The following is a 15,234-nucleotide window of genomic DNA, read 5'->3' as shown; positions in this document are numbered from 1 at the left end:
GAACAGTTGCAGATGTCGCAATTGCGACCAGAGCTTTGCAATTGCGAAGCTCATAAATGCGAGACAGGCTTCGCAAATGCGAACCTGCTGCATGCCTGCTACTGTCGCAATTGCGAACCTTTGGTCGCAATTGCGAAGGTTACCCCTCCCTGATGACTTCGCAAATGAGAAGGTTTGTTCGCAAATGCGAACTATGCTGGACCAGGGCTTCTTCGCAATTGCGATAAAACCCTCGCAATTGTCAAGCCTGTGAAGCTCGCAATTGCGAAGCCTGCGAGATCAGAGGCCTGCAACAAATACCAGATCAACAACAGATTTTTCTAAGTCCAAACTCACTCCGTGGCCTATCCAACCTCGAGGCTCTAAACCAAACATGCACACAAGTTTAAGAACATCATACGGACTTGTTCGTGCGATCAAATCCCCAAAATAACATCTTAAACAACGAATTTAACACCAAAACTCATGAAATTTTCAAGATAGCTCAAACTTCCTATTTTCTCAACCAAAGGTCCGAATCACGTCAAATTACTTTCGTTTCACCAAATTTTATAGATAAGGTCTAAATATTATAACGGACATGTACCAGGCCCCGAAACCAAAATACGGGCCCGATACCATCAAGTTCCAACACTATTCAATTTCCATAAACTATTATATTTTTCAGTTAATAATTTTCTTCGAAAATTCATTTCTCGGGTTAGGGACCTCGGAATTCGATTCCGGGCATACGCCCAAGTCCCATATTTTACTATGGATCCTCCGGGACCGTCGGAACACGGGTCCGGGTCCGTTTACCCAAAATATTGACCGAAGTAAAAAAAAACATCTTTTAAGCCGAAATTCATTATTTCTTAAAATTTTTCACACAAGGGCTTTCTGGATATACGCCTGGACTGCGCACGAAAATCGAGGAGAATGAAAATGAGGTTTTTAAGGCCTCGGAACACAAATTGACTTCTAAAAACAAGAGATGACCCTTTTGGATCATCACATAGGTGTTTGCCATAATTTTCTTACCATATTTGATTTTCCTATTTGTTGAAGAAAATGACAACATGTTTACCTTAATTGGGTTTTCCTTCTTGCAGAAGGAAATTACAAATCTCCCATATTTGGCTAGTCCTTTTTCTTGTAGGAAAAAGTTTGGACTTCTATAAATTGAGGATCCTTCCTTCTCATTCAGGAGCATCCACAATGTAGCCATAGGGGGCTTGGGAGTCTTGTTTAGGGGGAGAACTTTACTGGACAAGTGTTAGTGTGTCACTTGTGTTTGCCTCTTCGTGAGGTTGTTGTCTCTATATTTTGTACTCTCTTTTATTATAGTGGATTGCTCATCTCCGCTGTGGACGTAAGTCAGTTGACCGAACCACGTTAAATATTTGTGTCTCTTTTGGTAGATTTCTCTTTTGTTATCGTCGCTCAAAGTTTGCTTTGCTAGTGTCCGCATGACACCTGATTATTTCGGTCCCAACACAAGATATAAAGTTATGACCTCTTCCTTAATGAACTAACGCGTATGGGGCTGACTAATTCGTTTTTACCCACAAAAATCCTATTATGGGACACTTGCAATTCACTGAATAGTGGAAGAGAGGACGAAGAGTGCAGAGAGCAAAATGTAAAGGAGAAAGGAGAAACACTTCTGTAGTAAAACTAAAGGCTAGAGGGAAGCACCGTTGAAAAACAAATAGACGATTAGTTTTGGACTAAAACTGTTAACATCTTAGAATATTAAGGATACTTTATGTTATTCGGAATACTGCAAGGATTAACTTAAACTTTGAGCAAACATTAAAGATTTTTATGTCAAAAACTTAACCTTTGACCCAAACATTTAAGGATGATTTGTGTCAAAAAGTCGAAGAAATACAAGTATCAGTAAATGTAAGTCCGGGCCAATATACTCTATAACGGCTAATTCCGAGATAATTAAATTTAGTATAACTTGTTCCCCTTTGGTATAAAGGAGAAGATAGCATCTAGGGGTGTCAATGGATATTTAAAAATCGACTAAATAGATCAAATTGTATCGTACCAAATCGATTTTTAAGTTTTTTTTAATAAAACCGTAAGTTTTTATAAAAATCTATAACCGTACCGATAATTATGGTATGTATTTTATTTTATAAAAATTTATCAAAAAATAGCCAATCGTGCCGAATAAATTTACATGTGAAAAATAAATTTAAATATTAAGTTTAAAAATAATAATATATTAAGATTTTTCTCGGGCCTTAGAATTGTGAAAACTGTTACAAACCAACAAGTAATTAAATTCAAAATCTTAATTACCAAATCTATAATTTCACTCCTATTGAAAATAAATTATTTTCAGCATATTCACTAGCAACACACAAGATATTCTAGAAATTAGTAGCAAACAACAATATATTGAATATGTTTCCTTTCGTATGATTTAAAATTTATCTTTTTGGATATTTAATCTTTTATAGACTTTATTCTTGACTTCCAGCTTGGTTAATATCTTTTTACTCGTATGATTTATATTTTCTTTGTCTTTGTTTTGTTTCTTTTACGTTGCTGTAGAATAGTTGAAGGACCTATACTCTAGCCATCTTTCATATTTTCTTAATTAATCACCTTTCAAACAGTAAAAATATCTAGAGAGTTAGTTAAGTCCTATAAAAGTACGTATGTTATTGCATTCTACTTCTGCTAGTGACTTTTATATGACATGTAAAAAAAAATACCAAAAACTAACCAAACCGTACTGATACCAAAGAAACCGATATGATTTGGACGATTTCAAAAAGTCTAATTTCGGTTATATATAATAGATAATCGAAAAATTAATATGGTACAAATTTTTAAAAATAACTGTACGAACCGAACCATTTACATGCCTAATAGCAGCCTAAGGCTCTAGCCAACCTCCACTGACCAGATTGATTTTGGTATCGGAAAAGGGTCAAAATTACCCCTGTACTATTGAATATTATTTAAAATTACTCTCCATTATACTATTTGATCAAAATTGTATCCTTAGAGGTCGTTTGGTAGCTGGTTAGAAGAAAGGTTATTCATGTATAAGGGGTAACATAACTTATACCATGTTTGGTAGGCAATAGTTATTTTGTATAAAATTCTGCATAACTAATACCATGTTTGGTTGACATTTTTCAATTATGCATAAATAATACATGTATAAGTTATGAGTCAATCTGTGTATTATTTTATGCGGGATAGAAGATGGAATAACTAATACATATATTAGTAATACATGGATAAAATACTGAAATGACAAATTTACCCCTATCACTTTACACATAAGGCTTCCTTATTTCTCTGCCAACCCGTTAACAGGTTTCACTTGCTTTCACTTGCCAACTATATACCTTGTCTTCTCTCATTTTTAAAGAACAAACTAGCAAAAGCAAACTGGAGAAGCCACTAGAAAATGGAAATACCAAAACTAAGAAGTGAAAATCAAATATGTCTAAACTTTACATAGTTCAGTAGTATGACGAAGAAGTAAAAGTAACACCCAAAATTCTTAACTAAATTATTTCCTACATAAATGAAAAGAGAGAAAAAACAATGCAAAAGAAGGTCAGGGGTATAGTTGTAAACAAGCATTTTACTTTAAAATTTATATAATGTATATCAATTTCTAATACAACAAACCAAACATTCAAAAAAATAATCTCTGCACAACTAATACCTGCATAACTAATCCCTGCATTACATATCCCTGCATAACTAATACATGCATAACTCTAACCGGCAACCAAACGACCCCTTACTGTTATACTTTCGTTTAAGTCTATCCCTAACCTAGATAGCTGACCATTTGTCACTTTCAAATTCAATTGACCTGTCCCAATTTAAATTATCTGAACCCTCTCTTACCCGACCCTAAACCTCCATCTAAAATTATCCCACCGACCCCAACTCCTCACTCCTCTCTTACCTCGCCGGTTTTCGTGGTGAAAAACTAACGTTGGCCTTTAATGCATTGGGATTTTCCTCTTCTCCAAGTTTTCTCCACTGCTCTGTCTTCTCTTCTTCTCATTTCTTATTATTTCTTTTTTTCCTAACCAATCACTCAACCAAAAACCACCACTGGTCGGTGACAAATGGCAAGAAAACACACTTGAAATACAGATTAAGGCCATAAAACATCATATCCAAGCTAGGTGACCAAAACGCCATTGCTAGAAAATGTTTGCTTCGACAAAAAATACAGACGCCGACCTCCACTAGCCGTGAAAGATGATTTATGGTGAAAACCAAGGCCAACGATAAAAGCAAAAAACAGGGCTCCGCCTACGAACCGAGAAGATAAAAACTCGAAGCCTAAAAAATCCCAACAAATCAGTAGCAGCGTGTACTGTCCACTCTCATTCCCCATGACTGCAAGCAGCACTCCTTCTATCAATGGATTATCTCCGATTGCAAGGAGAGTCCAAGACCATCTCTTCTTCATATTACAACTCTTACCTTTGACTATATCTTTTGCTTTGTGATGACCTGTGGGAAGTTCTAATCTCTTATTTACCGCTTGTTTGGATGGTTATTAGCCATTGTATCATATTGTATTATTATTTAAAATAATATTTAAATATTGTATTGTTAAATACATTGTTTCGGAACAATCAAAAACCTTATTTTATAAAACAACTGATTTGGGTTGGTGGAATCGTTTCCTATTTTTTTTCAATTATGCCCTTACTTATTACTTATTGACCTACTTTGTCTTCTTTCATCGTTTCTAGAGTTGGTTTGCCCCGTTCTTTTTATCCAAATCTCCGTGTCATTTTCCATCGCTTTTTTTTTTGGCTAATATTAGTTAACCTTTTTTTTTAAAGGTTTTTGATCTTGTTTCCAAGCTACGTAATTAATAATAAATTAGTAGAAAGATGTTTTCTTAAATTATTTTTATTTGTAATTCTTGATAAATTTTATTTAAAACAATTGAGGGTATTTTAGTAAACTTATCAGTTACATTACAGTACGATGCATTCAAACCTAACAATAAAAATGTTATTTAACAACAGTAAACAATACAATATATTCAAAACATTATGTCCATAAAACGATGCAATACAATATAATACATTATAAAATAATAAGTAATAATGATCCAAACATAGTGTTGGACCTTTTTTGGGAATTCCTTTGCCGTAGAGATTGGGATCCGTCTTCCATTGATGCCCTCAGATCCTTTGCTGCTGAGAATATAAACAAACAACAATTTCCTTGGAAGAAGTTGTACCAGCAAATCTATCAATTGGACACTGTCTATTGTAGTAGGCTTGGAACCCGTTTGGACATAAGAATTTTTTTCACTTTTTTTCCAAAAAATTCTACTTTTTTCGAAATCATTGTTTGATCATAAATTTTCAATTTTCACTTGAAGATAAATTTTGAAATTTTTTGAAAATTTGAAAAAATTCAAAAAGTTATTTTTCGAAATTTTTACTCAGATTAATAAAACTTCAAAACAACCCAAATATCTAAATACATTTCTAATTTTCAAATACCGTCTTCACTTAAAATTTTTTTTATTTGTATTTTTTGGAATTTTGCAATTCATATGTCCAATAGCCCCCTTGGGGTGAGGTGAGGGAAGGAAAGAGAAGACGGGAAGGTGAAGGAGTGGGGTCGGTGGGGTTTATTTTTATTTTCGGAATAGGGGTTTTAGAGTCGGTTAACGGGGCACATAGGAGAGGGTTTGGGTATTTTATAATTGGTTGGGTCAATTGAATTCGAGAGCAATACGTAGCCAGCCGTCTAAATAGGGGTAGATTTAAACAAAAGTATAATTGTAGGGACACAAAGGGCAATTTTTTAAACAATATTCGACAGTTTTGACCCTTTTCTCTTTTGGTATTGCTTCGTCTCTTTCTTCCCCTATTATTGGAACCACACCTCTTCAATTTTGACTTAATTGGGAAAGTATGTTTCTGGAAATTGAATAGAAAGTTCTGATCTTTGCTTAGCTGAATATGTTTCTCGATCTCGAACAGCTAGCTCTTTATTTATGAAACAAAACGATTACTCCTTTGATTAGTACGTAATCTATCTGATATATAAATCACAGAAAGTTCAAATATTCGAATTTTCAGCTTTATTTCCCTATCATTCGTTAAAAAGTTCTGATCTTTGCATCATATTTACTGCTTTTTTATATTATAAATTGCATTCTATGCACTGATTTGGGGTTCTTATCTTCTGTCAGTTGCAATAATTCCATAGAAAATTCAAGTCTCTATTATGGATTACTTCTATATTATTTCTATTGTGAATTCGGATTAAGGCATGTTTTTTGTGCGAAATTATGTAGGATGATTCTGATGCCCTTATAAAAAATATAAAATATAAAATATGGACTACGTGATGCCCTTTTCAATAAAAAGAAAGAGGGATTTACTCATCAAAAAGAAAAAAAGAAAGACGGATGATGTGATGCCTCTTAATCGCTGTAGTAAGCGTCAGAAGGTAATATGCTTTTAAATTCTACCTTTAATATTCTTTTATTCCAGTCCTAGGCTAATGAATATATAAGGAGTTATATATCTTTTTTCTTTCGTGCAGAATCTTTTCAAGTGTGGGATTGACAACTTGCCTGATGAGTTGCTTATTGCCATTCTTTCCTGTCTTACCTTCCAAGAGGCAGCAAGGACCTGTATTCTCTCGCAGCGATGGAGATACTTATGGAAGTATACAACTTGCAGTATTCAGTTTTATAGTGAAGGCACATTGGAGTTTGAGGCAGCAGAAAAGTTTATAAATTCGGTGAATGGAGGCTTAAAATTGCATCAGGTGAATCTATTGAGCAGTTCAAAGTTGGTTTTGTCTATCCAAGTAATCGCCCCAACAAGGATACTGAATTTGCAATAGAAAGGCAACGTAAAGTCAACCATGATATGATGGCTGGATTAATTTTGCAATGGAAAAGCAGGTCAAAGTATTTGAACTAAACATGGCGGCGGGTCCTCTTGACAGCACTGGACTTTGGAGGAATTATAGCATTCCTCATGTGCAAAAGCTGTTGTCGATTTCTGGCGAGGTTAAGTTGCTGAAAACATTGACTACTCTCAAATCTTTCCGATTTGTTAACATCCGAATAACACAAGAAGTTGTTGAATTTCTTTTGTCACGCTGCCCTGTGTTGGAGCAAGTGTGTATTTCAGCCTCAAAGTCTCTGAAGCGTTTGAAAGTTGCTGGTTCCTTACCTAAGTTAAGGTCCATGGAAATATCAAATTGTGATTCTTTGAAGACTATGAAGGTTCATGCTCCAGGTCTTGTGTCTTTTACATACATTGGACGTGATATCAAAGTGCCTTTCAAGAAAGTTCCCCTCTTATCTTAGCTAACTATCGGAGGTGATTATGCTGGCTCTTTTATTTTTGATGCTCACAAGCACTCAAGCTATTGTCGAAATCTGAAGAAGCTTAAACTGAAAGTGTCACAAAAGGTTGTAGTAGACATCTCCCCTATCGGGGAGATTCCCAGTGAACATCCTCAACTCTACAATCTGAAAGAGTTGGAATTGGACATCACTTTAGGAGAGGATGATGGCCTTTGCTTCTTCACATTCTTGACTAAGTGTTCTCCTCAGTTGTCAAGGTTAACCTTCAAGGTAAAAGTTCTTGTCTCATATATATTCTTCTCCTTTATGCCATGCCATGCTCTTGGCTCTTGCCCTCTATGAGCTATATGACGTAAAGTCTTAAAGATGGTTAAGCTTAGGAATTCTTTGAAATGTTCTGCTGATTGTATAAACATTTTAAAACTCATCTAAAAGCTTAATATATTAGAGAATGCCTGCTAAATTGAAAAAGCGTATTCTTTTAAAAGAGAAGAAGATTAGATCTACTTAATTATTTAGCCTGCATAATAAGTAAGCAATGAGATAGGTACATAATTAATTGCTTTGGGATCGTGTTGTTCTACGAGCCGTTACTATCATTACACTAGTTGCATGTCAGATATCAACGAATACAAATTTTATTACTTCCAGTTTTATATCAGTGATTAAAAGAATGAACGTAATCTTTGTGTAATCTTGTTCACTTAAGAAGTAATCAAAGAAAGTATACCATGGCTGACTCTAAAATGTGGGATTTTGCCTTTATAATATTGCTTTACAAGAAAAAGAAAGATCATATATGTTCACGCACCGTCATCACTATTATGGTATGATGAGTAAGTCTAACCATACATTATTTACATAAAATGTTCGTGGAATAGTAAATAATACTTAGTAAATTGAATGATAACAGAATCTGTTTTATTCGTGCATTATAGTCCTATATATGATATGTGAGCGTTACTGTGTTAAACCAAAAATCAGGAAAAAAACTGTTAGAAAAAATAAAAGAAACTGGAAAAAACAGAAGAGTTTAAGAAATATTCCGAGTCCACAATTTTCTTGTGTGTCCTTAAGGAATTTTAACCCCCTCACACGTTGCAAGGTAATGGATTAAATCCTCCCAGGATAAAACGGAATAAACCTTCCTGCAACAGTGGCAATACAAACTGCAGGATACCAACGAACTCAAAGAACAGAGCAAAATCACACTTACGAATTTGAGAGAGAGAGACTGCGAATTAGAATGCAGTATATTCGGAAAGAAAGAAGTTCTGGAGTGTTTTCCGTGTGTAGAAAATGGAGCCTTGCCTCAGAATTTATAGGCAATTATCAGAAGAGGTGTCTGGAAAAGTGTTTTTTCAGAAGAATACGCCGGCCAGAGAGGCCCTCTGAACCTTCAGCAGGGTTCTGGCGTATTTTCAGTAGTGATTTGGCATTTAATTAATTATTAAATAATTAAATAAATTTTGTCCAAAAATAATCTTATCGATCGATCATTTGACAAATCCAAATCCAAATCCGAATCCGAATCCGAATCCGAATCCGAATCCGAATCCGAATCCGAATCCGAATCCGAATCCGAATCCGAATCCGAATCCGAAGCCGAAGCCGAAGCCGAAGCCGAAGCCGAAGCCGAAGCCGAAGCCGAGCCGAGCGAGCGACGACGACGGCGCGAGGGTTCATTCTCTTTAACTCCTTTTAAGAGCTTTAAGAAGTGATTCTATATATAAGCACACAAATGTGGTTATCCCTCACCAATGAGGGACAAAGTGCAAGACAAAAGTTCACTTATTCAAATTTTCAATTTCCCTCCATTTCCAATTCACACTTCTTTTACTTTAAAGCCCAATGGCTTAAAGTCCAACAATTCCCCACATGAATGAGAATGGCTGTATCAAGAAAGATCATAGATGAAAGCTATGTGATTTTGCAAGTAAGGATTAATTGCATCTGGATAAGTAGGTTTCCCTTTGAACTTTCCGTAGTGAACATATGTTGGATATACTCGGTCAATCGGTAGATTTGATATCTTTGAACCGTCGAACTTTAGTGTATACCTAGACAACCATATATCACACAACCAACCCTTAACCGTCTTTTGGTTCTCATTGTTGTGTTCGTTTTAGCCATGAACACCGCCTGGTTTCATAAGTGCGTAGAGAATTGGCCTTACAAAATTCTCATTGAAGCGGCTTCCACTTCACACTTACATAGGTGATTCCTAAACGTATAATCCTTTAGATTGACACTATTTGATAAATACCTCATCAAACTTAGGTAATCATTAAAGAACGTGTAAAGTTCTATCCTTGTTACTGAACATTGTCTTCATCACGAGAATGGACCAAAGATTTTATTTTGACAATGTTGAACCGGTCAATCACAACTTTGTTTGAGCTCCTTGAACCTAGATCTCGGAACATCCAAAATTCTAGGTAGAGTTATCGCCATGTTGACTTGTCCTCGGCCATAGTCCCATTCCCTTAGATGATTTCTCAACTCCCTCTCTAGTTAAGCCTTTTGTAAGCGGATCCGCCACATTATCCTTTGATCTTACATAATCAATAGTGATAATTCCACTAGAAAGTAGTTGTCTAACGGTGTTATGTCTTCGTCGTATATGACGAGACTTTCCGTTATACATAACGCTCCCTGCCCGTCCTATTGCAGCCTCACTATCGCAATGTATGCAAATAGGAGCCAAAGGTTTTGGCCAGAACGGAATGTCTTCTAAAAAATTTCGAAGCCATTCAGCTTCTTCACCGGCTTTATCCAAAGCTATAAACTCTGATTCCATAGTAGAGCGAGCGATGCACGTTTGTTCTGCTCCTCCACCAACAGTAAAAACATATCCACTTGTGGACTTTGTTTCTGTTGAGCCGGTTATCCAATTTGCATCACTATATCCTTCGATAACCGCAGGATATTTATTGTAGTGCAAAGCGTAGTCTTGGGTATATTCCAAATATCCCAGAACTCGTTTCATTGCTACCCAGTGATGTTTGTTTGGATTACTTGTGAATCGACTAAGTTTACTTATCGCACAAGCTATATCAGGTCGTGTACAGTTCATGATGTACATTAAGCTTCCCAACACACGAGCATACTCCAATTGAGACGTACTTTCACCTTTATTCTTTATGAGATGATGATTTAAGTCAATTGGAGTTCTTGCACTTCTAAATTCCAAGTGTTTGAATTTTTCAAGTACCATTTTCACGTAATGTGATTGAGACAAAGCTAGACCCTGAGGAGTCCTCTGGATTTTAATTCCTAGAATTACATCGGCAACTCCTAAGTCTTTCATATCAAACTTACTAGCAAGCATGCGCTTAGTAGCTTGAATGTCGGCAATGTCTTTGCTCATTATTAGCATATCATCAACATATAAGCAAACAATGACTATATGATTTGGAACGTTCTTAATGTAAACACATTTATCACATTCATTAATCTTAAAGCCATTTGACAACATTGTTTGGTCAAATTTCGCATGCCATTGCTTTGGTGCTTGTTTTAGTCCATAAAGAGACTTAACAAGTCGACACACCTTCTTTTCTTTTCCCGGAACCACAAACCCTTCAGGTTGGTTCATGTAAATTTCTTCCTCAAGATCACCATTTAAGAAGGCTGTTTTTACATCCATTTGATGGATTTGAAGACCATACAAGGCGGCTAACGCTATTAGCATCTGAATGGATGTAATTCTTGTTACCGGCGAGTATGTGTCAAAATAGTCAAGACCTTCTCGTTGTTTAAATCCTTTGACAACAAGTCTTGCCTTGTATTTGTCAATAGTACCATCGTCTTTCATTTTCTTCTTGAAAATCCATTTAGAACCCAACGTTTTGTTACCTGGAGGAAGATCAACCAATTCCCAAGTATGGTTGCTCAATATGGATTCTATTTCACTATTGACAGCTTCTTTCCAATATTGTGCCTCTGAGGAAGACATTGTTTCCTTGAAGGTACGAGGCTCATTTTCTAACAGAAAAGTCAGAAAATCTGGACTGAATGAAGTAGATGTCCTTTGACGTTTACTTCTTCTCGGATTTTCTTCATTAGGCATACCATCTATTATTTCCTCCCGAGGTCGTTTTGACTTTTGGTAGGTCACTTCACTTTCCTTTTTATACGGATAAATAGTTTCAAAGAATTCAGCATTATCTAATTCTATTATCGTATTAACGTGAATCTCTGGATTTTCTGATTTATGAACCAGAAACCGATATGCCTTGCTATTTGTTACATATCCAATAAACACACAATCAACCGTTTTTGGACCTATCTTAACCCTTTTAGGTTTAGGAACTTGTACCTTAGCTAAACACCCCCACACTTTGAAGTATTTCAAGCTAGGCTTCCTTCCTTTCCACTTCTCATAAGGAATGAATTGTGTTTTACTATGAGGTACACGGTTGATTATTCGATTAGCTGTAAGTATAGCTTCCCCCACAAGTTCTGTGGTAAGCCAGAACTTGTTAGCAATGCATTCATCATCTCCTTCAACGTTCGATTCTTTCTCTCCGCAATTCCATTAGATTGTGGAGAGTAAGGGGCAGTTGTTTGGTGAATAATGCCATTTTCCAAACATATTTCTTCAAAAGGAGATTCAAATTCGCCACCCCTATCACTTCTTATCATTTTGATCTTTTTGTTTAGTTGCGTTTCAACTTCACTCTTGTATTGCTTGAAAGCATCAATTGCCTCATCTTTACTATTAAGTAAATAAACATAGCAGTATCTCGGGCTATCGTCAATAAAAGTAATAAAATACTTTTTCCCACCGCGAGATGGTGTTGACTTCATGTCGCAAATATCTGTGTGAATTAAGACTAAAGGACTTGAATTCCTTTCAACGGACTTATAAGGATGCTTAGCATACTTTGATTCCACACATATTTGACATTTGGAATTAATGCAATCAAATTTTGGCAATACTTCTGGATTTATCATCTTTCGCAATGTTTTGAAGTTTACGTGACCTAAACGCGAATGGCATAAAGTGTTTGACTCAAGTAAGTAAGAAGAAGCATTCACTTTATTGATAGGAACTGCTATTACATTTAGCTTAAAAAGACCCTCATTCAGGTAACCTTTTCCTACATACATATCATTCTTACTTAGTACAACACTATTGGAAATAAAAATACATTTGAATCCATTCTTGAAAAGAAGTGAAGTCGACACAAGATTCTTGCGAATTTCTGGAACATGGAGAACTTGGTTTAGAGTCACTATTTTTCCCGACGTCATCTTCAACGCAATCTTGCCAACTCCTTCAATTTTGGCTGTAGACGAATTTCCCATGAAAATTGTCTCGTCGGGTCTTGCGGGGGCATAAGAAGAAAATAACTCCTTGTTAGCACAAACATGGCGGGTGGCTCCAGAATCTATCCACCATTCTTTAGGATTTCCTACCAAGTTACATTCAGACAACATGGCACACAAGTCCTCCATGTCTTCAACATTTTCAACCATGTTTGCTTGATTTTTCTTCTTCTTTTTCTTTTGTACATCATTCTTTGGTGCACGACAATCCACGGCCTTATGCCCAGATTTTTCACAGTTGTGGCAATTATCCTTGAACTTTTTCTTGCTTGGGTAATTCTTTGGTCCAGAAGCCTTTTTTATTCCGGAAAACTTTCCGGGTTTTTCTGCTGGTGCCATAGCATGAGCATGAGTTGAACGACTTGACGAGGCAGCCACATTTTTAACAGTAGCACCCGTCCCGCAATATTTCCATTAGTTTGGTTTTCATTCGTCATTTTTTTCTGTAAAGTTGGAAACAAAACAGAACTTGGTTAAATCAGTGAAGTTTTGATATCTTCAAACTGAATACCAAAGCCTTTTCTTCTTTCTTTCTTCTCCTTTCTTCTTTCTTGGAGTTTCTGTTCTGTGACTCTCCAATTTTTTTTTTCCTTCTTTCTTCTCTGTTCTCTGTTCTCTCTTCTTTCTTTTTGTTTTGTGCTCTGTTTTTAATCGCTGCTGCTGCAACAGAACAGAGCAACACTGTGTTACTCTGTTTTTTCTTCCCTTTTCTTCTTCTTCATCTCTTCTTCTTTCTTTTTGTTTTGGGCTCTGTTTTTTATCGCTGCTGCTGCAACATAACAGAGTCTGTGTTGCTCTGTTTTTTCTTCCTTTTTCTTCTTCTTCTTCTCTTTTTTTTTTTGCTCTGTTTTTTATCGATGCTGCTGCACTCAACATATTAGTCTGAGAAAAGCTCTGTCTTTTCTTCAGTTCTTCTTCTCTTCTTTTTTTCTTTTTTCTGCTCTGAAATTTCCTCCTTTTTTCCGGTTAAAGAGTTAGAATTAATTGCATATTGACTTGATAATTTTTTCCTATAAAACAATATTGAAATGGCGTCATCCGATGGTAATTAAAGAAATGATATAGCTTGGGATTAGCTTGAAGAAGAATAGATGTTGCTTGTTAGTATGAATCTACTATAGCTATATATTGAGTTTTTAATTTTTGACAATTGATATATTTATTAATATATTATTGCTATTTAAGTTTTTAGTTATATATAGAATATTTTATTTTTTTTTGTATAAATTGTCGCTTCACAGCAAAAAAGCGAGCTCTTCGCTGCTCGCCTCAGTGATGCGGACCCTCGTTGCTATTTGTCGCCGTACGCTATCCAAAACACTGCTTTTAATAACACCGAGTTCACTTGCTAACAACTTGTTTGTTTCCCTTTCCGTTTTATTTTGGGGGGGGGGGTGGGCATGACTATTTTCTGTTGTCTCAAAATTCTAGACAGAATCCAAAATTCTTCCTGGTGAAAAATTAAGGACCACCCAAAATTTTGGAACGACTCAGTCCCACTGAATTGCATGCTCTTAAGTGCAATTTGGCAAAACAGGATATATACACAGTTAGGCTTAACAACTACCATTGATGAGTAGTCAGACATATGTAGAGTGAGCTTGCGATGCATAGGTTAGATATTTCTCCTACCAAGTTTTCCTGAAATATTTCAGAATTTGAAATGATACTTGAGCAGAATTTAACTTAAAAGTTGCATTTGCCACATTTAACTGCCATTTTCATAATGGACTCTCATGCTGTTTAAGCCGAACTACTATTATGCTATACTGATGATTAACATTATAAGGATGCATGCACCCAATGGTGTGGCCTAGTGTACAATGAAGTGGGTTGGGAACCTGAGGTCTCAGATTCAAATTCTAGCGGAGACACAGAAAAGCTAGGTGATTTCTTTCCGTGGAATTAGTCGAGGTGTGCGCAAGCTGGCCCAGATACCACGGTTATAAAATAAAAACATTATAAGGATGCATATATTCTTTAATGGCTTTGTCTTTGATTAATGCTTTCTGATAAACTGTCTAGGCCATCCAGGTAGAGTTGGTGTTAGTTTATCGTCTATTAGTGGAAAGTCGTTTTGGTGTATTTATTAAAATCAAACTTTGGTGTGTTTTGTTCCTGCCACCATTTCCTTTCCTTTTTTCGCCTCTTCTTTTTGGGCTCACTGTTGTCCGTTGCATGTTTTGTAGAGTTAGTGTACAACAACAATGACCCAGTAAAATTCTACTAGTGGGGTTCGGAGAGGGTAGTGTGTACGCCAACCATTGGCTTTGTAGAGTTAGTGTATTCACTTGAAATTGATCCTCCCTTTCTTGGTTTAATGCGACTTAACGTTTTACTAATATGCCTATTTCTTTGTTTTGACAGTTATTTTTCCTTCCAGGCACGGAGAGACGTGTAAGCTAAATCCTATCTAGCTATTTTATAGAGCTTTTCATAGGTTTAGTTAAAAAATTTGTTAACAGTCTTACTTTGATTCCATCTTTTTCATTTAGCTATTCAAGTCTGGTTCTCTCTTTTCTTGTTCTAATTCTTCTTCCCCCCCGCTCTCCCCACACACA

General features: G+C 35.9%; 1 protein-coding gene across 1 annotated transcript in view; it reads left to right on the top strand.

Annotated features, from left to right (window-relative positions):
• The first annotated feature begins 6,351 nt into the window (after positions 1 to 6,351).
• LOC109209488 (FBD-associated F-box protein At4g10400-like) overlaps positions 6,352 to 15,234 on the top strand; it is a 15,906-nt gene continuing 7,023 nt past the window's right edge. The window contains exons 1-4 of the mRNA XM_019372759.1: positions 6,352 to 6,465; positions 6,562 to 6,831; positions 6,929 to 7,255; positions 7,340 to 7,609. Coding sequence (XP_019228304.1) covers positions 6,352 to 6,465; positions 6,562 to 6,831; positions 6,929 to 7,255; positions 7,340 to 7,609 — 981 coding nt within the window. The remainder of the gene's footprint in view (positions 6,466 to 6,561; positions 6,832 to 6,928; positions 7,256 to 7,339; positions 7,610 to 15,234) is intronic.

This window comes from Nicotiana attenuata, unplaced genomic scaffold (genome assembly GCF_001879085.1).
Source record: "Nicotiana attenuata strain UT unplaced genomic scaffold, NIATTr2, whole genome shotgun sequence".
Classification (NCBI taxonomy): domain Eukaryota; kingdom Viridiplantae; phylum Streptophyta; class Magnoliopsida; order Solanales; family Solanaceae; genus Nicotiana; species Nicotiana attenuata.
This window is presented reverse-complemented; position numbering and strand designations above follow the sequence as displayed.